We start from the raw sequence: 26,784 nt of genomic DNA on the forward strand, positions 1-26,784 counted from the left end.
ATTATATAGCTTGAATTAAATGTGTGCGTATTTCTTTCCTAATTGTCCTTTGCTGCATTCTGAGTAACAGAGCAACTTACCTGAATAATATGCCACTTACACGTGTACTTATCGTCGTCAATATTTCTCCGTTCACATTTTTGCTTACAGTAGATCACAGTGGATTTTTTCATACTAATTAAGTAGACGTTGGCTTAAAAACATACTGTAGTGGACAACATGGGATAGTACATACTACATGATCTTGTTCCAATCGTTTTAGATGAAAGGTCTTGGGATGGACAAAACTTAGTGAAAACTGCAAGATTGGGCAGGCCACAATAAAGGATTTCAACTAGATTATTGCAAACTGTCATTCTACGCAAGTCTCAGTTAAAACAGTGAACTCAGCCCATTGCAATGAAAGCTTATTTTTACTTAACCTGCTTGAAGCAATGATAGTCCAATGGGCAATGTGCTGTTGCATATGCTGGCATGCATGTACTGTGCTGTACTAACTGGTACAGGTTGCATTCATTGGTACAACGCAGTGCAATTCATATAGGCCCTACTTCTGAACAAACTTCTTGCATATCCATAAGGCAGATTTCATGCTGAAGAATTTCTAATTGAAGTACTAATTTGTGTTATCATTTTTATACGGAGGATATGCAGTCAAATGAGTCTATTCCCAAATATTCTCTGTAGATGAAGACTCTTCTGTTTAAATATTAACTTCCATTTAAGTAACAAAACACCTACAGACACTCTTTCAGACAGGTTCTGCTGTCCATCCCTCAGAAATAGCATGTTTCAAAAAACATCAGAAGTTGATGAAGGCTCCTTCGTGTTACTCAAGAAAAGCACATGGCAAAAAACATTTCAACAACTTTAAACCCCTGCATTTTGATTTTTCTTATAGTTACCAGTTTTTAACTCTGATGACTATGTTTACTGGTGTGGCAAATTCATCATGGCTTGATGAGTGTGCAACCAAAACATGCACAGATATATTCTGCTTTGCACATTAACAGCCAAGTTTGAAACCAGCCCCGAGGCTGTGCTGTTGAAGAGTGGGTCTACACAATATCTCATCCAAACAACTTCCACACAATGCAGCCCCAACAAAAAGCAGCCATCTCACACTCCAAGCACTTGTTTATCTTTGGGGGGAGGGACAGCAAAGCACCAACATGCTGTGAAAAAATGGACTGAGGGGACATCATTTTGAAGATTGGGCACATCAGACATCAACTACGAACATGTCCTCTGTGTATTGATATGGCTGATGAGTATAGGACACCATTAGGATTGCATATGGGTGTTAAAAATTAATAAATGATACAATATTAACTTCTCCCTTCTGCTCCATTCCTTTGATTTTCCTCTCTCTTTTTGTTTGTTTCATTCTTTGGTTTGCCCTTAATTTTTAAACCTAAAAGAAGCAGCCCTTTTGAAATTGCACCTCGACCACGCAATGACAAATTTTGATCTCCAGGTGAGAACAGGTCTTGGGTCCAATACTTGAGCAAGGCATTTTGCGCAATTTGCAAAACTTTCCTCCGGTACACGGTCAGTAAAGAATTGAACATCCTATGGCGCAGTGTTTTAAGATGTTTCAACATTTTCTGACAAATATAAGAGCAAGTTACTTTGGAAAAACTGCAAGACTTTAGTAGAAAAAACTCACGAGCAAAAAACTCATTAAAGCAAGGCATAGGGAAAGTGAAAATGCTACTTCAGGCAATTCCCTTATAAAAATACATGACGACATTCATACATACTCTTATCGCTAATAATTCCAATATCTCACTCTTCTGGAATCATATAATGTCACAGTAACATATCCTGAGGATTATTCTCACAAAGAAAAATATCCATGAAAAGCATTACATAAGTTCAGATATTTTAGCAGTACGTATACATACACCACTATCACAAAAATTCTGCAAGGTAAGGTGTAACCACCAAAAAAATGCAAATATTCACCACAAGGGAAGCGAAATATTTCTATGGCTGGTAAATCAACTTATCTGTTGGCGTTATCTCCTTCTTTAAGCTGTATTCTGGAGTACAAAATCTCAAGCAGAGGTTTCGTAGGGAGGAGGGTCAAAACTTGGCTCAGTCTTGCCAACCTCTTGATCAACAAGGTGTGCACTGTCTGTACATTCAGAAGACCAGTAAAGAAAAGGCTGAATACCATACCAAACAGAACACAGCAAAAAACTCTCATTGTTTCAACGACAAAGTTCAGACAAAGTTGACAGTTCCTGGAATTTGATTCATTAATCAATATTGTACTGGAACTGTAATACAAAAAGTAGTTTGTCAACTTTGTCATTTATTTACTGCCGCTTTATATAGGCTTAAAGTGCTTGTACAACCTTCTTTGAATTTATTTTCACAGGATATTAACTTAGGATTAGTTAGGAAGTGGAGACATTTAGTGACAAGGTTTCTTTAAATCAGGAGTCTTATGTAGTCATGCTTGTATTCTGCCCGGGGCTCTCTTAAAATAGAGCTAGTAACAGAAATATGAGTCCCTGAGTCTTGTTGTCTGCACTAAGTATGGATGAGTAACCATGGTCTAATCCCTGTCTGATTCAGAAGCTGTGATTACTCAGCAACCCCCAGAAAGAAATTGACATGTTATGGAAGATACATTTGAGGTTTTCGTAAAAGCCTTAACACCTATGAAGTGTTGGTTATTCCAAGAAATAACATTTACGAACACAGCATGAGATGTACATTTATATGAAATGGTTTCATTTAATTGGGGGAGAACAGGTTTTTTAAAGAAAAAAATCCTCCAAGAACTTTAAGTGTAAGTTGGAACAAACAGAAATACCAAATCTGAGTCTAAGTCATTCTGTTTATGCCAGAGTTTACCTGAAATGTCACATCCATGCACATCCTCTGGATTTCCTCTGGGTTCCATCTCATAGGCATTGGTTGTGGCCAGCAAATTGTCATCACGGGTCAAAGCGTGTGGCTCAAACTTTGCTCTGAATCTGGGGTGATAATTTACAGTGAAAAAAAAAACAACTTTAAAGTTATCAAAGGGGAAATTAAATATGCACATAGAAGTGTCAACCTTCTATGAGTGAGCCCTTCTATATTCCTTGAAGAAGCAGCACTGACAGTTGACTTTTGACTGATTGTGGCCTGATCCTGAACCACACAAGACACATAACTCTGATGGTTTCTAACTTGAAACTGAACTACCAACACTGGGCTTAGGAAAACAGTTGTTTCAGTGCCAGTGCATGGCATTTTGGAGGTTGAAATTTCAACTTCTATCAAGCTCCAATCAATGGGTTGTGTCAATAAACCCTACGGTTTGCTTCATCACCCTTTAAAAACTAGTTTGTATGAATAACAACAAAGTAAATGCTTACCCTGGAAAGCATTTGCCTAAAACGGAGAGTCTTAACTTTTCTAGCTTCAGCTGGACCATTACCATTTGCTTCATTTTGTATGACTTAAAAGGAGGTGTTTACAACAATTATTCAAGTATTTGCTTGTCACTTTTCATTTTGGTCTGGTTTGGGCAACCTAGGAAAAGTACCATGGAATAAATACGATTGAGTACAAACGGCAGCATTTATGAATGTAGTCCCGGGAATTAGGAAGGGCATGTCCATCCAGAAGCAATTGTACCAATCTGAGGACTTCGTCAGAAACACGATTGTTTTAAATATTTTACAAAATACTGTAATATTCTTCCAATATTACAGTTAATGTTAAACATAAAAGTACAATGTAAGGACAAGTGACAAAGTAGACTGCAACAAACAAGAATACATTGAAAATCAAGAGGCGACCCGACAATTAAAAAGAGTTACATTATACAGTGTTTAACATTAGCTTCATTTTGAGGTTTTTCAAGAATTGTTAGTTTTCGTTCATGTGACCTACTGTCATGTCACGTATTCATGTCACCAACTGAAAATTTAACCCCTCCCCCCCAAAAAATGCCAATGAAATGAGCCTACCTCAACTTCATAAAGCAGACAACTGCAACGGTTGAGACTACAAGGATTGCAAGGACAGCAATGACACTAACCACCACCACTGGGAAGGTGTAAGGATCTAGAGGCTTGTGGGTCAGGATGGGCTTGATTGAGGTCATCACTGGTACAGTGCTGGTGTCGATTGATGGGATTAATGGCTCTAAGATTCAAACAAAAGTAAGATAGTAACACATGAAAAAGTGTCCAATCAGAAACAGGTGGAAATATTGACCTTTCCACTGTAGCATCTGTTAACTAAAACTTCTTGGTAATGCATCGACCCCTTTTTCTAATATAGCCCATTATAGAGGCTGGTCCATACTTCCTGCGACAGTGAAAACGATTGCCAATTTGTGAAGTCAGATGAAATATTCATGTTGCAAATTTGTAGAAATGTCAAAAATTTGCAACTCCAGCAAAATTTCACTGCACATTTTTTGTGACATCAAAATAATTTCGCTTTCACATTCATCCAAAGTATGAATTGACTTTAAGTCTCTTGGTGCGTAAGCCGTGTTATGAAGAAAACCCACACTGTTTCACGGTTACTAGTCAAAATGTCCTCTGTAATTCTGAACTATGCACTAACTCAGTACTACAAATGCTAATTGTAAAATAAGCTTGTGAGGTCATAGTAAGGTGGCCCCTGTAAGCTTTAATGAACTTTACGCCCCCAAAGGTGTTACGGCCACTGCGCTCACAAACTGTGGCATAAATATGGAGGGATGGGGGTTGGACACATGTTTCCCCCCAGAAGTCCATGCCCACCCTCCCCCGATGACCCCCCCCTAAACTTTTGAAATGTACACAACTGATGTACAGGTTCAAACCATAGTTCATCTTTCACTGCCCTTTAAAAAGAATATGCACCGCCTCAGAAATTTCATCCCTCCTTGCGCCACTGGATGGAAAAAATATTTTAGAGTGACAGTACTTACTGTAACAATCAATTTCACGGGTGGCGCCGGTCTTGTTGGTTACCAACCCATCTGGGCAAGGCAAACAGTGATCCAAGCCTTCCCCTGGGTTGTACCAATTCAGAGGGCATGGCTCACATGTGTTCTCTCCTATGACATCACTGGGGACCCGATAATTCACCAGCACCACATTTTTCTAAGACAAATAAAACAAAAATTAGAAGTGACTGATGAATCTTTCATTGTTTTGATTTCTTTGTTAATTGTGCCATTGCATTTCTGTAACGGAAAAAATGTCTTGGGTTTTGGGCAAAATTAATATTGTAAGATCCAGTAAAGTCCCACAGCTTGGTGTTAAAACATTTACTGGTCAATTTTTGTTTTACGATTTTTCCCGTAAACACAAAACAAACGAAATGCAAAATGGAACTTACAGTAATATATAAAACAAAATTTTACAATCTGAAATACTAAATTTTTACTTGGCTTGCTGGTAATTAGCATTCAAGGTTGGGAAGGCGACTCACCATAGCATTCACTAATGTCAGTGGCACCCTCACCATCGGTAACCATACCATGAGGACACATGATGCAGACTCGCTGGCCAGCTTGATCTTGGTAGGTATTGGACGGACACAGTCGACATTCATATTCCCCCTCGATATCAACCGACATGGCGTAGAAAGTTCCTTGGCCACATGCAACTGTAAGAGAGCAGTTTCCACAGCCGTTACCAAAAAACCCCCCAATGCTTTCAGTGATAAGCAAAGCAAAAGCTGAAAAACAGAAAGCTGCGTGCTCCAAGGGTGGCCACACAAATCAAAGATGTGGTCAGCCAACAGTATTACAAAAGGCCAATCAGACAATGGTTTCTACGCTACAAAAAAAAAAAAATAGTTTTTCTTGGGTCAGACTGATGTTACGGAATTGATGTACAGACAACTGCAGACACACGCTGCCGAGTCATGGGACTAGACCAGCTTGTGGTTTGTGCAGTTATAACTAACAGTGTCATCAACTACAGAACGCTTGCCTCGTCTTAGCAGTGTGCATTTATTGGCAGTACGGGAACCAAGTACCCTATTAAAATCAACATGGGTACCCTGGCATTCGTATCCCTAACAGGCAAAGGATAAAGGACATTTTAGTAAATGTGAAAATCCAACCAAACTAGCAATTTGAACATGAAGGATGAAATTTGCTTCTGATATCAATCTACCCTTTATTAGTAAACTTTCAAATTTCCCCACAAAACCTTTGTAAAACCTTTCCATTTTAATTTCTGAAAAGTTATTGAGTAATTTGTAAAGCCGGCTACAGGTATCTAGTCCCATAATTTGGCACTGGTTTCTGACATCAACGGTTGGGTGCTCACATGCCTGGCTCTAATACACAGCCCTATTTCAAATGGTTACATAAAAAAGTCCAACCATCCTGGACTTTGTGTTCAATTGGTGTTAGTCAAACTACTATTAAATTGTTTCGGATCAAACTTTTCTTGCTTATATCCTCAAGAATGCAGAAAATGAACAAAGGGAGAAGATTATTTATAATGCGCACAATTGGTCAATCAGCACGGCAGCAGGATTACTCTCAGTCGATCCTGCATGAAATCTCCAACTTTTCTTCCTTTTTTGAAACAATCAACCACAACCGTGAATTGGAAAAGAACATGCAATTGACTCAAGGTGAAATTACTGATAGATTGCATAACAAGATTAAGCAATCCTGCAGAGATCTTGCAGATTGATTGATCACACCCAAGGTTTCCACTTACTGCAAGCTCCACTCTGACTCACGACTGTCCCCTTGGGGCACCAAGTCCACTTGTCCTTGTCAACTGACTTGGGATCAGGCCTTGCAACTTCTCCATCAATGGTCACGGCGAATTCGCCCAGTTGGATGAGATCAATTAAATTACCGACGGCTTCCCCAGTGCCTGCAAAAATGGGATTACATTCCAACCTAACACTGGAACAATGTGCACTATTTACTCCTTGAAATGTTTGACACATACCCTACAAAATTGTTCTTCTCATGGTCTTAACAAAACAGTTGGATATGGGTACATTTGAATTGTTGAACACACAATTATGAGTTCATGGGAGAGGCTCTTAATTGCTTCCAGTCGAAAGCCAATCGAGTGGGTTGTTTTAAACCACTGGCAAAACTGCATTACTGAGGACAACCGGGTTCTACATCACATCCACGCAAACCTCCTCGTATGGAGAATTATAGCATGTGAAACACATGGCACAGACACTACCAGGAAGGGTGTTGCATAAGGCATGAATTAAAAATGGTGGAACAACATCACTGGAAATTTGTCGACCCTTGACTTTCTTGAAAATGCATCTTTTAAAAATCATGTTTAGCTTAGTACATGATCACTGACAAGACGCTAGGCTGCTTTTAGCCGCTTCCTGCCGGGCGACCCGTTTTCGAGTCCATAGGCCATTTATGCAGAGCTGGGGAGCCCGGAACAGGGACAAAAGAGCTGGGCCTTATAACAAAAGACCGTGCTCAGCACAAAAGACTGAGCTGCTGGGCATTACCAACATTTTTTCGCTCTCAATAGTGGAGATAATCCAGTCTTGTTTTGAAACAGTATACCATGGTTTGAGGCATTCAGAGCAAGCAGATTACCACGGGGACAAAAGCTCTCCACCACTGCAGCGATGAGCCGCACAGCACCGCTGCACGCTAATCTGGCCCCTACTGAAAAGAGGTCAGCAGTGCACTGTGCTGGTTTTGGGAACAAAAGAATCTTACGTAACACCGCACAATCTGGACTATTTTTCCAAGGCTGCAGGCCTGGCTGAAATATTCAAAAGTCAATGAAGGTTAACTTTCAGCTTTAGAGTAGTGCCCAAAGAGTCCTTCATGTAGGTATAAATGGCCATTAAATGAAATTATGAATTTTTGAAGAATTTTGAAAATGGAAAATCTTGAAAAGCATGTGGCATCTTGTCTTGCTCAAGAAAAATCCACCCGGCAGCAAGTGGTTAAGCATACTGCTCCATTGCAATATTATCCCTTTGTTTAGGGTCACAAAACGTAAATCCCAACAAATTCATCTTTCATAACTTAATAAAAGCAGTAATATTGCACTTAACCAGAGAGCATAACATCTATTATAATCTTTTCCTATACCATATAATATGATACTGCATCTTATGTACTTCAGTTACTCAACATGAAAAGTTACATGAGTCAAGGAAATGTCAAATCGCATCTGTGCTCCATTTTTCACATTACATCTAGGGCCTGCATTTTCTATCCCCTCAAATTATCAGTCCTATTTTTGTCCAACCTGCTGAATTATTCCTGGTAGTTTCATTGGACGAAAATGAAATTACAATCTCGACGCTGGTGGCTACCTGTCGAGCAACACGGCTGCTATCACGATTGCAGCTGCTAACCTAGGTGTACAAAGAAGAGAAACGGACACAGCTACAACCATCTTGGTCTGATTTTTACTCTTTTTTACAAAATTCTGATTTCCAATTGAGATGAATCAAAGCTACAGGTAGGTTTACCAAATTTTCCAAAAACTGAAAACTGAGTAAACTCAAGGTACAATTTCTCTCTCATAATTTCAGAAAAGCTTTGCACGAGTACAGAAAATCTGACATCACAACAGTCAGCTCCATATTAATATATGCTTAGGTTGTTATATGATATTCCAGGCTGACCATACATCTTAGGTCAACTCAAATCACTGACAGTCGTATGTTTTCATCCTAAATTCTGCTGTTTAAGCGAGGCATTTTCTGGATCAAAAATATCTCTCCCATTCTGGAGGTCCTGCTTGCTAGGAAAGATTCACTGGACTTAAGTCCACTGGCCACTGGTGATACATGTATCGAGCATAGATCGTTGGAGCTCTATGAAAACAAATATGTTATAGATTTATATAAGTCTTGCAGTCTTGATGCACCCCACACACTTCATCATAAAGGCACTTGTGCAAAGGTGAAATGAAACTTCACGTGTTCAACTGCTGAAAAGTCAGATCTAACAGTATCGCACGACAATATTTGACTGACTCTGTACTCACCAGAATGGTCGCACTGCAAGTTTGTGTCACCATACAAGACTGCTGTGTGATGGCTGAGCTTTCTGCTATGCTTTCCTTGATGTTCTCCAAAGTGCTTGATGACTCGCAGTCACTTGTTGGCAATCTGAAGACGATAAACTGACTTCTTCCAGCGTCTGCTACACATTCTACAGATTATGTAAGACACGCCAAAAGTTTATGTATCCATGTTTCAGAAGTTATACTCAGATGTGCCACATCACTGACTCAACGAGCGTTTATAGAAGGAATAAGGCTAGACATAACTTTTCAAACTTTGGTTTTATCTGGCAATAAACTCATCATCAAAATGAAATTAAGTCGGCATGAAATTCAGATCTTTCTGAGCTAAGCTGAGCTAAGCCTTAAAAACACTGCAGCATTTAAGGATGAAAATTTTTATTCCTTTTAATCCCAACTTTTCCCCAACTTTACTGTAACTAACATTTTCATGGTATTTTCAGCACACTCAGGACAATTAGTCCATGAAATGACCCTCAGTAATGTCCTTTGTGTTACCCTCCACAAAAATCTTGTTACATCACCAACTGTTGCCATCACTGGTAATCTGTTAGGTGTTGAGAAATCCACAAAAAGGCCTTGAACTTAATGCTCTTTGCCAGTGGTTGACAGCTACATGCAGACTATCCGGTTATGGTAACAAAGAAACATAATGGTTCATTTGCTAAAATGTCCTCCCATCGCATCATTCGATTTAGAAATGTCAAATATATCAATGAAAATGAATTAAGGCGGGATCTGAATAATGTTCCTTGGAATAACTTAGATTCTGTAATTTTAGATTCTATGAACGTCTCCTTCTCTGGAGCAAGATGTATACTGATGTTGTTGATAAGCATGCTCCTTTTATGTCTAAACGAGTAAAGCTTCTTCAACAACCACCATGGTGGAGTGACGTTAATCAATCAGCAATGCATACAGAGACAAACTCCTACAGCGTCTTAGTTGAACCTGTGATACGCTGTCACTTGCTTACCTGGATTTTACGATACCATTGATGAGTGATAAATTTGTCTTTGACCAATTTTGTAAAATGTCCAACTCTAAATCTACTGGTTTAGATGGTATTTGTATTAAAATATTAAAGCTTAATGCAGATATAATTGCCCCTCAGATTGCAAGGATATGTAACTTTACCACTGGCATTGTTCCTGATGTGTGGAAGAAAGCTATAGTTGTGCCAATATTCAAAAATTGAGACACAAGTGACATGGGAAATTATCGACCAATCTCCGTTCTACCTGTGCTATCTAAGATCTTGGAGCGACATGTTCACAATCACTATTATTCCTATCTTATTAACCACAAATTTCTCCTGGATCAACAACCAGGTCTTAGGAAAAATCACTCCTGCCAAACTGTACTTACAAAATTCTCAAACTATTTTTCTGAAAATATGGATAAGGGCAAGCTTTGTGGGTTAGTGCTAATACCGGTAGATCTACGCAAAGTATTTGATCTGGAGGATCATGACCTTCTCCTTCATAAAGTAGAGATCTATGTGTGCGAAGAAATCACTAAAACCTGGTTTAAATCTTACTTAGATAACCGAACTCAGTGTGTAACATATGATGGTCATTTATCATCACCATTGCCTGTCACACGAGCAGTGCCACAGGTATCGATCTTAGGCCTATTGATGTTTATCTTATACATGAATGATATTATCCTAGAGATCTAAGGTACCGAAATGGAAATGTATGCTGATGATTTGACTTTGCATACAAGTGATAGAGATGTAGAAGCAATCAATATTAGTTTGTCAAACCAAATGCATCCTATTGCATCCTATTAACATGAACACAACTGAAAGTATGTTAATTGGATCTTGTAAAAAGATCTCCCGTGCATTTGATCAGTTTGCAATTGGAGGGCCCAGTCATGATATAACTCTTGTGAAATCACACAAGCTTCTTGGTGTTCATTTTGATAGCTGCCTTTCATGGGAGACTCATGTTAAATATGTGTGTTCGAAGCTTAGAAGGCATCTTCACATATTAAATAAAATCAAATACCTCCTTCCCTTGAAAGCTAGAAAAGATTATTACAGAGGGCCAGTGGAACCACTTATTAGCTATGGATGTATTGTCTGGGGTAACTGTCGAAAAAAATTATTACTTAAAATCCATGTAATGATGAAGCGATATGCCAGAGGTATACTAAATGTTAAGGATGTCAGGCAAAGCTGTACAGTCCAACTTTTGAAGAACTTGGCTGATTACCTTATTGATATTCGAATTGAGTATTTTGAGACTCTGCAAATGTTCAATATTGTCTACGGTACTGCCCCTTCATATTTAAAGAACTTGTTTACACTGGTGAACAGGGTTCATGCTTATCAAACAAGAAACAACTGGGGAAAGAGAGATCACAGATCATTCAGCTACAGGAATGCTACAATTTGGAACAAGCTGCGTGGGGAGTTTAAGGCCATTACAAATGTTGAAACATTCAAGCAGAGGCTACTCCAGTGGCTAAAACAAACCCTATACAAGTGTGATTCTTTTGCCATTGACCGCAATTTTTAGATGGACACACCTGTTCTGATGCATATGTATTTTGAATCTTGAATATATTCCTGAGGTTGGTTTTCCTGGAGTGTTGACTTCAGGATTTGTTAGAGCTGGAGGAGGGGGAGGGAGTTCCACATTCCCTTGGTTCTTATATCACCTTTAATTTTTATTTGTTTTTAATTTTATGGTCCTTTTATATTACACTGTGATACATGTTATAATGTTTTATAGTCCATGTATATTAGAATATTTCTATAATTAATGTGCTGTATGTTTTGATATTGCATAATTCAGTTGCATATTATTTTTAACTTGTTTAATATTGTTAGATGGCCCATTGAAAATTATCTGTTTTTAGATGACATGGTTACCATCTGTAATTATAATAATTATTATTTTTATTATTATTATCATGTCCAGGACCAAAGACCACCAATAATTGTTCTCAAGTTGCGACCAGTCAATTCATAAAACTCAAAAGGCCATATGCTCTGCCCAAAAATAATAATTTCATCTTGGTTAAAAGGCTTTTAATGTCTTCATTACAGCAATCCAATCCATATTTGTCCCCAAAACTACAATTTTTAAAGCTACACAACTGAGATCAATTGTGATGCAATAATTTGTTATTCTTTTGAAGAACACTTTGAAACTCTACGTACCGACACACTGAGGAAATCTTGCATATGGATTGTTTTCAGACTGATGATTCCAGGCAAAATTGGTGCTGGGACCACAACGGTAGACATCCACAATGTCTCTGTCAAAAGTGTAGCCTTCACGGCAGGAAATTTTGCAGAAGTTTTCCCCATCTGCTGTCCTGTTGCAATCCAGCTCCCCTCTGTAAGGTTTACGTAAGGTGATACAAGCTGGGAAGAGAACAAGATTGTTTATTTCTTACGCTGTTTAGGCTAAATACCAACTGTGCCATATGTGGCTATACGACATTGATGGGGTCTGCCTACCTGGGCATTTGGCAGTACTGCATTCTTGTGTTTGATAGGCATCTCCTGGGCATAGTTGTCCCCCGTTGACGGGCCGGGGGTTGTCACAAGAGCGTGAGCGGTGCTGTTCTCCACCTCCGCAGGTCTTGGTGCAGGTGCTAAATGGCTGCCATGGACCCCAGCTCCCATCCACTGGAAGGCAGGAAAAATGTCAAAGATATGTATGCATTATGCTCCCTTCCCCAAATACAATACTGAAAATTCATCAAAGTCTTGCATAACTTACTCAGTTTTCCTACTGGAAAATAATACGAGCACTTTTTGAATGGGCAAAGACGATGCTAGTCTGGTGGTCAAAAAAACATTTGGAGGTTGTAATCAAAATCGCACCTCCTGTTGCACGTGACCAGTTGTACTGTGTTTGTATCTAGCTAGACAAAGAAAAAGAATCGCCTCCACCATTTTCACTTTGCCGACATCTTGTTAAGATAGCCCAAGCATGCGATAAGCATGCATGATCAAAGTCTTGTCCCTGACCACAAACTTTGCCACAACAAAAGTTCAGCTATGGGCAAGTTCAAGGGATGACTATATTCGACTGTAGTTCAACTAACACTGCCGGGACCATGGATGGTTTGAATTATTTAGACGACCATTTGGGACCAGGCCCAGGGGTACGGTTGCACCACTATCAACAGCTGATATCATTTTTCATTGCGGAGCGAACCATTCACATGAAAATAAGTGTATGAGATTTCGGTGACTATATATGCTGTGAGAATCACAGCCAACGGTAAAATTTGAGTAAAGATGAGATTAGGGTCAGAGACTAGGGTCATTCAAGTGTAACTGAATTGCACATGCGAACTTTTAAAAAGCAATTGACTACTGGTCGAACTATGTTCACACCCAAACTTACCCTACGTTAAGTTTGATCAGTACTTATCAGTGAGCCACTGGTTGAGTTTTTTCCTGGTACCGGTATATATTTTCTTAAACGGTTATAATGGCTATTCAACCACTAATTGATAAATGATTCACACTTGGCCTGAAGTGTATAGTGGCCACTGATGATCTTACCAGTTTCCAGTTCACAATGTGTGCCGTTGTATCCCTCTGGGCATATGCAAGTGAATGCGAAGTTTTCACTGTAACAGGTTCCACTGTTCAGACACGAATCTTGAAGGCAGTAGTCTGTTGTTGTCTGGCATCGGACTCCCTCTAATCCCTCTGGGCAATGACACACAGACATCCCAAGTTGGTCCTCGCATGTACCCGCCTCACATGGGTTGGAGGTACACTCATCAAAATCTGTCCAATGTAATTGGTTGAGAAAGAGTGAGACTTCATGAAATAAGCCAAGACTGCATGCTCTTTACATAATTGTAAAAATTTGCACCAAACAGAAAACCGTGGACTGTCATTGCACTCACCATCGCACTCAGAGGGCACCCTCAATGTCTGTGTAATGACAGGGCTTGGGATAATCATTATTTCACTCCAGGCAAACACATCAGCAGGGTACGATGGTCTGCATGCTGTAATGTCTGGCACCTCAGCTTCACTCCATGCATTGCTCCATATGTTGATCCCACTCAACACAAGCTCAGACAATCCATCTGGATCTAAATATGATGTAACAATTAGTAGCTCTGAACAGGAAATGTATTGTGCTCAGTTAATTGCAATGAACGATGAGAGACCGGATGCAACTCAGACAAGGGTAGATCCAGAATTATATCTTCATGGGGCAGGGACCCCCAACATTTGGCAATTACTGTAACCTATGACCTTCCCCAGTGGTGAGGCTAATTATGCTTTAGAAGCTTTAATGGAAGAAAATCAATACAGTCCCAACAAATCCCTTTTACCTCATTATGTTAACTTGACAAAAGTGTACCTTTTGGAAGGCAACTTTCATCAGTACCCCTTCTCCCCCCGGATCCACCAGTAAACTTCATACTATGTTTTGCAATGCACAAACCATTCCAGCGGGCTGCAGGACCTAGTGTGAGCACGAGTCCCGGAGGCATTGTCACCGTGGAGTTCTCCAAACTGCCATGAGACACCAATGACTGATCAATGTACATCCTCCAATCCTGGCTGCCATCCACCACATGCCATGTCAGCAGCACACTGTGCCAACGCCCGTCGCAGAGGTTGGGCGAACCTCCAATAGTTGTTTCATAACTATTGCGATTCAACACATGAACACTGGCAGTATTACTTTGTAAATTCATTGTGTGCATACAAGCTATAAATGTGATTGGTTATTCACAGTCAATCATTAATATTAGTTATCACAAGAGTGTAAGAGGAACGCCGAATAATGTAATGCACGTTTGTGCCCTGTGTACCACGAGACAGAGAACGAATTTATCTTCAGGCAAATTTGACGGGCAGTAAAGATGTTAGCGAGGCCTATAAGTGCAAACACACAACCTTTGAATTTACAGTAAATTTTGCAGTTGTGCATTTTGCTTTTAACATAAAATAGTGCCACACGTTGAGTTATAATAGCACATTTTGCAGTTGTGCATTTTGCTTTAAGAATAAAATAGTGCCATGCGTTGAGTTATAATAGCACATTACACAGGGTTTGACATGGACTACTTGTATGCAACACGGTTATTTGTCATACCTCTGTCTTGGATACTGTCCGTTTATTGGCCCAGAACGATCACATGACAGGGTGACATATTTGCATATGACACTCACCATGAGACATCTCATTCTACCTACAGTGCTTGCATGCGTGTGCCTACACGCATGAAACAGGAGAGCTTTGGGAAGTTCAAGAATGAACATTTGTGGTCCTTTGGTCAGTTTTGCATGGTACCCATTATACGTTTTGTGCATAGGCTACCAGGGAATTTGATCAATGATTGTACTCGTTCCCGTCCCCACAGTGATAAGTTAATGTGGGGACTACTAACCAGACTGTATAAATGTACTCACTGGTACCCGCACTAGTTTCACATTAGCGTTTACGCAATTAATGAAAGGGAGGGGACAGTGCATTTGCAAACGATATCGTTTATGTATGTTATTGTACAGTTTTATAGTTGTCTTCTGAAATTCAGAGCTTTTCTTTGGATAAATTCCCTAAGACAGAGGTTTGACAAAACAATTGTTTACCACTACTGTGATGTGGGACATGACGTTTTGAACACCCTATGGCGCACTGTTTGTTGCTATGGATTGACCAATCAGAATTGAGAATTAAAGTTTGCCCGAAGATAATACTGAATAGAGGCTTTCCATGGTCGTTATCTTGCAGGGCAGTTATTTTATTCCATAGGGAAACTTCCTTTGTGCATACCCTGTGGATCAAAAGTACTGGCCTGCAAGATGGCAGCCATGCAAACCCTCTACACAGGACTACAGAGTACACAGTTGGGTGGGGGGTCCGCCGTGGTTGAAAACTGTGTACAAATTCAACTGGAGCTCCATTAAAACTTGTTTTTGAGTGTGAATACTTAGCAGCTGCGCTAATGTACGGGTATGCTTTTCAACAAACAAAAATCAAGGTTCACATGCCACGTCTGTAAGTTTCTTTCTGAATCCCCGATCCTGTAGTTCTAGAGTAAATTGAAGAGCCTCTCGTTAGATTCAGCATGGTTCTATCATGACATTCAAACAAAATGATCTAATAAAGTTTAAGTATTCTCTGCTTGGCCAAAATTGAAGGGGAAAACAATCTATGCACCAACAAATGAAGTGATGAATGTTCATTGTACCAAAAAGTAATCTGTTGTGTCAAGTTTTGTCTTTTGCATCAAGCTTTATCCTAAGCATCAACTCGTGTCCACTGCACAAGCACAGACTCACCCCAGGATGCTCAGAGTAAGTTCACTGGGATTGCTCAACTTGACAACTGTCCCACTGGGAGCAGACAACTCTAAAAGGATGAAATCACTGTGGCAACCCTGGGATCTGACCCACAGTGAGGCTGAGAGAGCCTCAAGGTCATGAGAGTTCAAGCCTGAAGTTTGGATGAGATCAGCTCTGGTGGACTGGCCAGAAAACTGGAGATCAAAATCACTTGGTAACTCTGTGCAAAAAATGGGGAATTTTGAGTAACCTGTAATTCTTCAGCAGTACTGTGCTGCGAGACAAAAATTGGTTTTCTACTCTTAAGTTCTAAATGACTGATTCAAACTTGATGCGGTCCACGTACTCAAAACTCATTTTCTGGCATCGAAAGTATTCCACAAGGGGAATCTATGAACAAATAAATCACTCACATTGGAAGAATTAAGTTGCAGAGAAAAGGAGGAATAGAAAAGACCTTCAAATGAAATTCAACCAGCAACATTTTTGAATCCTGGAAACAGATTCTACAAGGATTGAAAATACCTTTTATCACATTCTAAATGTTTAAAACTGCACCTTAAGTGTTAGGCTGTGGAAATTTTCAGCTTCCGCAGTGCACAAATTAATGATGCTAGCACACTCTCTTGATTCACCACAGTACATCTCCTCCATTTACTTTACAGTACATACTCATAATCTGAAAAGTGTTTTTCTTAGGGGTTAAACAGCATATCAAAATTACCAAAACTGCAGTGGTCTCCCGTGAATCCTGGTTGGCAGACACACCGGTAACCATCAATTTGATCTACACACGATGCCTCATGCAGACACGGATGGCTGCTACACTCATCAATTTCCAGCTCACACAACTCACCACTGAAAAACGTACAGTACAGGTATTTGATTATTTACAGCATAAACTGAAGGAAGAAAAAAAACTGATGTTGAGAGGGTTTTCGTTGTTTTCACACTCTCAGAATATACCCAAACTCCAAACATACAAAGTTATATTATTTCAACCTAGGGAAATGCCCATCTGATGTATATCATTTAATGAAACACTTTGGAACATATTGGTCAAGCTTTAGACCATTACCATTTGGACCCCCTCCAGGAAAAATCTTTTAAAGGTTCAGAAACAAGCTTAGTTCAGTGTAAGTACTTGCAAAGCCTTCTGAACACACCTGTAGCCAGCAGGGCAGGTACACATAAAACTGCCTGGCACTGCGGAGCACGTAGCCCCATTACTGCAAGGGACATCCACACAAAGATCCACCTGGATCTCACACAGTGGCCCTGCAAACCCTGAAAATTGGTTCCAAACATATTATCATGTTATGATGTTTTCAACGCATAACCGTGACGTACATGAACATGAAAAGTTCCAAAAAGTGGACAGCTGTACAGATACTTGGTCAACACTAAGTTTCTATTTTAGGATTTAGTAGGGAAGCACAACTCATTGTTAAAGGGTAACTGCAATGAAATTTTCTTAGACACAAGTTCTTTTGTATCTTTGTACTCTCCCTCAATGTAGGAAACTCCATACACTCCATTCTGTTAAATGCATCAAAAAATGCTCTTATTTAAGCACTTAAAATTATCCATGCTTTCCTTGACAATGGAGGGCGCTGTTGCTGCAATGTCATCCAGGAAGGCATAGGTTTTTCTGTTTAAATTGGGAACCCAAAATTTACTTACTGAAAGCATTTTTGGGATAGGACTGATGCTTACTTGTTGCTAAGCACATAAACAACAATGATCAGCAAAGAAGGGAAAATTTAGTCTAGCAGAATCTACAAAAATGCAGGACTGACATTTTGTGTACAAACCAATTTAACATTTAGGCTTTCTATCTGGCATGACATCACACTTTTGCTCATGAATATGGAACATTCATTAGCATAAAAAAACAAAAAAAGCAGTAAAATACTGTAGTGCCGGCGGGTCCGGCCGGTGGGGGCGCCAGCTCGGACCCGCATGGAGCTAGCTGGCGTCCCCCGCTGGTATGCGAATGGCCTGCGGTTTTCCCGCCTCGCGCCTGCGCAGTACGAGTCCCTGCCGAGAGCTCATGTCTAGAGCTTTTTGGATTGTCACAGTGTTGTACGTTAGAGAAATAAAACAAAGGTTTCTTAGCCAGAACGGCGATTTGTGGCTGGCTGTGTGTGTCTGTATTAGCGTCAGAACCATATCAGTAGGACACGCTACAATACCCTTGAAATAGTGAAACAAATGTAAAACAAAATATAAGGTTAACAGAGACACAAAGATGCATTTTGAAAGTCTGTATTAAAACAAAGTGAGTGCAGCTACCCTTTAATCAATGGATGATAAAACAAATTAAAGAAAAAAATGTGCAGCTACGAAGTCACCAAAAACTCTGATTCATTGATGACTGTGAAAAGATTAATAAACTGGACAGGTTTATCACCCCCAGCATCATCAACAATGACGAATAAACTCTATTTTAATTAATTTTTAAATTATTGAGTGCTAACTTTACAATGATGCTAACAGTGCAATGTGGTATGGGGCAGTATTATGCAGAGAGAGAGACAGACTTCCAAGTTTACAGCATTTCCATTCACTCTGGGGGTGGATATTGAAACCACATGAAAAAAGTGTATTCACTTCCCACAGGTCATAAATGCACAGGTTACAAAGACCGCTCCCCAGCTGTAACAACTCAATCCAGTAAAAGCTCTTGATCTTACAAGAGAACTTCATGTAACCTCTTGCCTGCCGTCACCACCACTGAAAATATATGTGGCACCATGCCTAGCAAACTTGTGTGTGTCCACAAACGCATCTGACCCAGTGGCTTCTGGCTTATGATACGTCAGCACTGTAGAACTGCAACTTCAGTCTTATGAGATTGTCACTTCATCTACAAGGTACAACTGCACACAATTGGTCCTCAGTGATAAACTGTACAAAGTAAACAGCTTCTCAAACGGGCGTATAATACAGGTAATGAACGTTTGACACACCGTAGCCTGCAGTCTTTACCTGCTGGACACTGACAGGAAAATGCAGCTTCTTCATCCACACAGGTAGCTTCATTTTGACAGGGGTCAGAATTGCACTCATCGATTGGATCCCCACAGTACTGCCCTCCATAGCCAGGTGGACACTGGCACTCGAAGTTAGCCACCTGAAATGATAAAGAAATAGTCACGGCCAGAATCCACTTCGCGGGCTGGGAGTGGAAACAGCAGAGAAGTGAGTTCTGTGCTGTGGGAAGTCGGTTTTTCAGTGAATTTTAGCTGGCTTGAATGCAGGATTAGATTACCCAACAGGCAAAGGAGGCACCGAGCCTGAAGCCTACAAAAGATTTCGCAACCTGCAAAAGTGATTTTTCTTAATTACTGCCAGTGGTCCACTTACTGGATATATATTATCCACTAACACTGTCACAACTGCATTTTGACAACATTAAAAGGTGTAACATTTGTCTTTCAGAAGCATACCAGGCCTGCTGCAGGCTTTATCAGAGCTACTGGAATTCAATGCCGGTGCATTATTAAACCGTGCTGATGCCTACCGCCTGTTAAACACTTTTATCAAGCCCTGCTTGAAGGATGTTTAAATGTCATGAACAACAGCAGTAACTTTTACAGCCCCCTTCAAGTTAAATCTACGTGCACCCTTTTTACGTTATCAATACAAGTTCCTCCATGCTGACACTGGACGTTGAGTACTTGACACTCATTGATGTCCTTCTCACAGTTGACTCCACTGTAGCCTGGTGAGCAGTGACAGGCGTAGGAATTGAGCTGATCCTCACACTCACCACCATGCAGACAGGGTGACGAGTCACACTCATCTGTGTCTTCCTCACAAAACTCGCCTGAAAATAAAATTTCCCCTGGTCATTGAGTTCCGTAGAAGGGAGTTGCCGAATTTTACTGCTAGATATTTGTCTCACAAAGTGCATCTGGAAAAGACAGTTTAACGGTATCTTTTTGGGGAAGAGGCAGGAACAGTTTCCTTTGAATGAAATCTCTCACATTTCTTCTTTTCTCCCTGAATTGGATGCAACTCCATCACTGGCTAATTTACCTTAGTTAAACACGAAAGACTAAAACACAGCAGCTTAAATGAGAACTTGTTTATACATCCTTCACCATTCAAATACTATGGGTATGACAGCAAAAAAGTTCTGCCATTGCCTATCTCAGGAGGATAAATATCATGGAAGGTAAAGAGTGTTTATCTGACTGAAAATCAAAATACACCCCACAAATTTCAGCATGCATATTTGCTTTTGCCAAAATGGATTTCTGTTTTGAGCTCCATGTTGTGGTGTGCTAGAAGAGTCATCATATTTACATGTACTTAAACAATGCACATGCTAGATAGAGATGTTACACAGATGGGCATATGTACAGGCACACAGCTTGTGGCTGTGGTCGGGACAGAAAGTATGGTTTGAGTGTTTCTCAGGTGTTCAAGTGACATTTTATGAAAAGTCAACTGAACATGAGTCCAGTCCAATGTCCAAAAGACTCGAGTTCAATCAAGCAAAACAGGTAATTGTGTGAAAGGTATCTGTGAAAGATATGTCCAGTCAGATTTCTGGAGAAAAATAAATCCAACTAAGCCTACCTGTGTACCCCTCAGCACACACACATCTGAAACCTGTTATCTCATCTTGGCATGTTCCTTCATTAAAACAGGGTTGCTCTTGACAACTATGAACTTCACGTTCACATCTGTCCCCGCTCCGACCATTGACACAGTTGCACACAAAGCGACCAACAAAATCTAAGCATGTTCCACCATACAAGCAGGGAAGGCTTGCGCACTCGTCAATTTCATGCTCGCAGTTGATTCCATTGTAACCCTCGTCGCAGATGCAAGTGTAGCTGTTGATGTGATCTACGCAGGCTGAGGCATGCGTGCAGGCAAATAACAAGCACTCGTCGATGTCCACCTCACAGTTATGGCCCACAAAGCCCCGCAAGCATGAACACCTGTAGCCTGGAGGGTCATTGTAACATACACCTTGGTGTTGGCAAGGCTGACTTGTGCAATAGTCGATCGGCTCCTCGCAGTGGGCACCGGTGAAGCCAACTGAGCAGACGCAAGTGTAGTCATCGATGCCATCAATACATGTACCGCTATTCTGGCATGCACTGTACGTGGAAAAAGGTTAGAGCTGCATTTGTAAATTGTGAAAGAAAGTAGATGTTAATGACTTTAACTTTTAAAAGTGAAACCAAGAGCCAATTGGAATTGCCAACCTACTGACCTGCGACTGGGCCAACTGATTTAATCCAAAAAGCCATGAACAGTCCACTAATCAATGGCGCATACGGATTTCAGAAAAAAAACACAACGTTTTTTCGGGGGGGGGGGGGGAATGGGGAACATACTCAAAGAAAATCTTTAATGCAACATAAATTTAGCAATGTCAGCATTCCATTTATTATTGACCCCCATCTTGATGATTTAACATTAGTCAAAAATAAAACGGAGGGGGGGAGTGAGAGGGATGGGCGCATCACCCATCCCCAACCCTGATCCATCACTACAAATGCAATTGTGCGACTCAAACTGGCACCTACTCATAATGTGTATTTACAAAGTGCATATATCCCAAAGTAAACTCATTAAAGAACTGTGTCACCATTGTGCTTTACGAAAAACGTGACTTTACCCCCATGGACATTCCTCTCAAAAATTAAATGTGAACTTACATTTAAGTCCCAAACGAAAATTTGCAGAGGAACAGTGTCTAACTTTGGCTAGAAAATAAAATGCGGAAGAGGTTGTGACAGGTAAAGAATCTTTTTTTGGGGAAGGGGCATGCAAGCAACTGAATTTCAAATGCAGTTACAGAAAGATTTCTGCTTACTCTCGGAGACAGTCATCAATGTTAATATGGCAAAATGCCCCAGTGAAGCCGTCCTGACATTCGCAGATGTATCTGTTGATGTGATCTGAACATTGTCCTCCATGCTGGCAAGGTCTGGAAGCACACTCATCAATGTTGATCTCACAGTTCACACCTGGAAAACAAATTGAACATATAAAATACTTGTCATAATACACATCTTCATCTGAAAATAGGCCTCTGAAGCATCGCTATGGGCCTCGAGCTGGAACCAGAGAGGGCACTATTGGTTGGAACTGAACTTTGCTGGTTCTCAAATGACGGAGAAATTAATGCATTCATCACAGTCACTTCAGCTACGAACAAATTGAACAGTCCTGACCAACATGGTTCTTTCCAAACAACGAGGGGGTGCTTCTGCTCACGGCAGATACACTGGCTACAGTTCACTCCTACAATATGCATTTGATGAAGTCATTGTACACATGTGTTTCCTACATGGGGCTTCCTTCTGCGACACTGCAATACGCAATATGGACATATTAACAGTGTACAAAGAAACGATATTATTCAACAAGTGATAGAAACAAATTATAGTTGATACGTGTATTTCCACCACCTCCGGAGTACACATTCAATAAAAACATTCCAAGAAAAACAGTCATGCTTAAAAAATAAATGTTTTTGCAGCCAGGATACTGTACATTTATCTTCACTGGATCCATACCTGTAAACCCAGTGGAACATTGGCACCGGTACCCGACACCTGTGTTATTGCATGTTGCTCCATGCTTGCAGGGAGAAGGATCACAATAGTCAATGTAATCCTCACAGTGGGTACCAGTTAGACCTGGTCCACACATACAGATGTAGCCATTGTCATCATCTTCACAGGTGTTATTGTCTCCACAGGGACTAGACAAACACTCGTCGATGTCAGTAGAGCATGTCTCTCCTATTTTCAAAAATTTATTGACAACCAACTACATTTCAGTATGACTATATATAAACTATTCTCTTGGGGAGCAGAGGTTGGAAAATAGGTTTTGCATAATGTGAGGTTGTTGTACATGTCAGTGAAAAATCACACACTTCCTGCTTCACAAGGGCTCAGATGTCTCTATACAACTGAAGTTCATGTTATGAGCAAAACATTTATATCATTTCAATGATATAAAATAATGCTCAATAACAATATTTAATTTATTCATTTATAAAGCACAAATTTCATATAGATATGTTCAAATGCGCTATACAATGAAGACATTATGTTTGGAACAATGAATACATTTAAATGTGGAGGAGGACCGGAGGACCGGAGCGGGAATCGAACCTCGTCCCCAGGGTTGGAAGGTGAGGATAAGAACTACCATGCCAACCTGACTCCCTCACAAAGTTTACTGTACATCTTTTCAACAATAGTCAAGCATGAGCATTAAAATTATCTCAGCACTAACCCTCAAAGCCTGGAGGACATTCACAGATAAATGTATTGAGCTCATTTTGAATGCAAGCGCCTCCATTAGAACACGGCCCTGAGGCACACTCATCGTAATCTTTCTCACAGTGAAGGCCCGAGTATCCAGCCACACACTGACAGGTGTACGAGTCTGAGTCGTCTTCATTTACAACACAAGTGGCACCATTTCGGCAGGGGGCGTCATGGCAAGGAGTCTTCAGGGCATTGCAGAGGTCACCGGCTCTGTCCGGAGGGCAAACACAGCGAAAGGTGGACCCCAGGTTCATACACGTCGAGCCATTGTGGCATGGCAATTCAGCACACCAGTCCACACCGTTCTCGCAGTGGATGCCATTGTAACCTGCTGTACAGACACAGTTGTAACCATTGGGAACATCTTGGCATGTAGCTCCATTGAAGCATGGACTGCTAGAACATTCGTTGATGTCAAGGCTGCAGTTGGTACCGATGTATCCTGGCGCACAGTCACACTGGTACTCAATACCAGAGCTTTGACAAACTGCATTATTTTGACAGGGGCTAGGAGAACAGCTGGATGCAAGAAAAAAATACATACAACTTTCCATCAACTGTACAAGAGAAATCGGTATTGACTACTCTGAAATATTCGGAGGGCTAACTCACTTTGCTGAATTGGCTGATCCAGCTTTTGAGATCACAAAAAATGAAATCTCTTCCGACGACTTTAACTGAATTTCACACTTGGTGTTTTGTACAAAGCACAGGTATGTAGCAAAACCTTGAATGATCAAAACCTCTAAAATGGAAGAACTGTGGGCTTCAGATCCTAAAACCAGGAAAACTCCAGAAACAACACCACTGCCAGAATCCCACACGTAACCTTCATTAATTCGACAGGCTTGGCGTAGTACAGATTTTGATACTTGTTACGCTCTAGTTTACTATGGAAACCTGGTGTTTGACATATGATTTCAGTGAATATGTCCTGTTTAATTCCCACCCATCGCAGGTTTCAATTCTCACCTGTTGATCTCTAGTTCACAGTGGACTCCATGGTAGCTTGACGTGCATTGGCAGCGATATCCATTGATGTTGTCTTGGCACATGCCTCCATGCTGGCATGGTGACGATGCACACTCATCACTATTTATCTCACAAAATTCTCCTGCAAATTCATTGTTATAACAGCCCATTTGTAAAGTAGTCCCTCTAAAATGTTAGCGATACAGCCAAAAATGTCAAATTCCCTCATTCTGTTCAATACATCAATGAGAATTAATTGCCATGTGGTGGAAGCCTGTGCAAAATGACACATACGGTCCAAATAAAAATTGGAAAAAAATGAATGAATTTTGATTCACATGACTGGCTCAGGAAACTAATGACAAGTATGAACTTGAGTAGCTATATACCAGCATAAACAGGACCATCTCAGCCCTTTGATAACTGTACAGCTTCATGCTCCCACTCTGTGCAAAGGCTCAACCCACGTGAGTACCCGTTTACTTCGGGGTGGACAGAGGCAAAACAAACGAACAAACTACCCCAACAAACACCCCAACAAACAAACAAACACCCCAATACCCCACCCAACAAACAAACAAACAACCCAACAACCCCCAACAAAAAACAAACAAACAAACAAACAAACAACCCAACAAACAAACAAACAAACACCCCAACACCCCCAACAAACAAACAAACAAACAAACAAACAAACAAACAAAAAAACAAACAAACAAACAAACAAACAAACAAACAAACAAACACCCCAACAAACAAACAAACAAACAAACAAACAAACAAACAAACTTTCTTACACATGGGAGCAGCCATCCCTAGGCTAGAATCAAACCACCACTCAGCAAATGTGAGTTCTGTTCACCAGACATGAAGTATGAGATGGGGCACACGGTAATGTTGTACTTGGTCGGGTTGAATGGCTAAACTGACCCAAGACATTCTAAACAAAATCCACCCTAAAAATTGATCTGAACCCCAAATCTAATCCGAATAGTCCAATAATTTGTCCACTTCTTTGCCTGAACTCATCTGCTCTGCATGACTTCTTTCGGAAGAACAATCTTCAGAACTCCAAAAGGACTATATCTGCATCTTTTAAATGTTGCATATAACTCACGCATGCAAGGATAAATACTTCATTTCAGTTGTTCCCAAGAAGGCTTAACCTGACCTGAAAACTGCAAACCAAGCACTGAAACAGGCCAGGCTCAGCTGAAATGGTTGATAAACTGACCGGACCCAAAGTCGGTTTCCAATCAGGTTTGCACAACTTAAGTAGACAAAGTGAACTAACCCCTGAAGATCATGACCAAATACTGTTACTAACAAACCTTCATATCCGTCACTACAAAGGCATTCATAGCTAGTGCTGCCATCCACACATGTCGCATTATTGGCACACTGGTGACTCCCACAGAAGTCAATATCCTCCTCACAATGGACACCTCGATAGCCTGGTAGACAGTCACACCGGTAGCCATCAACCAGATCCACACAGGTAGCCTGGTGCTTACAAGGCGAGCTGCCACACTCATTAATGTCTATAATAGGTGAATTCCAGTTAAAAAGTTCACCCTCTTACATATTGATTTCATGAAAGCTTAAAAAGATGGCCCAACTGAACTGTCAACCAGACCATAAGGAATAATTTCAAGACAATTTTGAAGTCAGGAAGATAAGAAAAACTTTTGTCACTGATAAGCCTTGGACGGGAACAATGGTCATTACAGCCTGTGAGACCACAGAGAGAAAAATTATGTTTACCACTATTAACCACTTGCTACAAGGGAACCCTGTTTCGAGCACCATGGGTTTATATGCAGAGCCGGGGTGCCCAAAATGGGACAAACGAGCTGGTCCCTATAACATAAGACAGTACTTGGAACAAATGACCTGCTGCTGGGAATTGCCATCATTTTTTGGCTTGCATTTTTCAAAGGTAATCCGTCACTATTTTTAAACAGTACACCACTGTTTTGGGCATAGCGCGCCAGTGGGTTAACACCGCAGACAAAAGTGCTCCAGGGCCCCATTGATGAGTGACACAGCACCGCAGCATGCTAATCCAGCCACATTTGAAAGGTTGCCACTCGCATTCCTTGGGGACAAAGAAAATTATGCAACACCTCACAATTCTGGGCTCTCTACAGGGCGGCAGACCTGGCTGAAATATTCAGGAGTCAATGAAGGTTACATGTCG

The 26,784-nt window shown here is 40.6% G+C and overlaps 2 protein-coding genes across 2 annotated transcripts in view; both read right to left on the minus strand.

Annotated features, from left to right (window-relative positions):
- Positions 1 to 1,970: 1,970 nt before the first annotated feature.
- LOC147795437 (uncharacterized) lies at positions 1,971 to 5,077 on the minus strand. Its single transcript, XM_087131906.1, has 4 exons — positions 4,931 to 5,077; positions 3,975 to 4,152; positions 2,869 to 2,990; positions 1,971 to 2,140 (listed from the first exon to the last, which is right to left on the minus strand). Exons 2-4 carry the CDS (start codon positions 4,109 to 4,111, stop codon positions 2,061 to 2,063), a joined length of 339 nt encoding a protein of 112 aa, XP_086988032.1. The 5' UTR covers positions 4,112 to 4,152; positions 4,931 to 5,077; the 3' UTR covers positions 1,971 to 2,060.
- An 8-nt stretch (positions 5,078 to 5,085) lies between these two features.
- Positions 5,086 to 26,784, minus strand: part of LOC147795438 (uncharacterized) — a gene marked incomplete at its 3' end in the record, with an annotated part of 65,842 nt that continues 44,143 nt past the window's right edge. The window contains exons 33-53 of the mRNA XM_087131905.1: positions 25,916 to 26,125; positions 24,585 to 24,726; positions 23,578 to 24,131; positions 22,848 to 23,075; positions 22,142 to 22,295; positions 20,890 to 21,419; positions 19,938 to 20,131; positions 19,291 to 19,435; positions 17,466 to 17,586; positions 17,024 to 17,157; positions 16,297 to 16,519; positions 14,450 to 14,655; positions 13,899 to 14,090; positions 13,546 to 13,776; positions 12,487 to 12,657; positions 12,184 to 12,390; positions 8,970 to 9,136; positions 8,223 to 8,331; positions 6,687 to 6,848; positions 5,437 to 5,613; positions 5,086 to 5,105 (exon numbers count right to left, since the gene is read on the minus strand). Coding sequence (XP_086988031.1) covers positions 5,086 to 5,105; positions 5,437 to 5,613; positions 6,687 to 6,848; positions 8,223 to 8,331; positions 8,970 to 9,136; positions 12,184 to 12,390; positions 12,487 to 12,657; positions 13,546 to 13,776; positions 13,899 to 14,090; positions 14,450 to 14,655; positions 16,297 to 16,519; positions 17,024 to 17,157; positions 17,466 to 17,586; positions 19,291 to 19,435; positions 19,938 to 20,131; positions 20,890 to 21,419; positions 22,142 to 22,295; positions 22,848 to 23,075; positions 23,578 to 24,131; positions 24,585 to 24,726; positions 25,916 to 26,125 — 4,277 coding nt within the window. The remainder of the gene's footprint in view (positions 5,106 to 5,436; positions 5,614 to 6,686; positions 6,849 to 8,222; positions 8,332 to 8,969; positions 9,137 to 12,183; positions 12,391 to 12,486; positions 12,658 to 13,545; positions 13,777 to 13,898; positions 14,091 to 14,449; positions 14,656 to 16,296; positions 16,520 to 17,023; positions 17,158 to 17,465; positions 17,587 to 19,290; positions 19,436 to 19,937; positions 20,132 to 20,889; positions 21,420 to 22,141; positions 22,296 to 22,847; positions 23,076 to 23,577; positions 24,132 to 24,584; positions 24,727 to 25,915; positions 26,126 to 26,784) is intronic.

This window comes from Acanthaster planci, unplaced genomic scaffold (assembly GCF_054643075.1).
Source record: "Acanthaster planci isolate LZ-2023a unplaced genomic scaffold, COTS_SCS Contig29, whole genome shotgun sequence".
Lineage (NCBI taxonomy): Eukaryota > Metazoa > Echinodermata > Asteroidea > Valvatida > Acanthasteridae > Acanthaster > Acanthaster planci.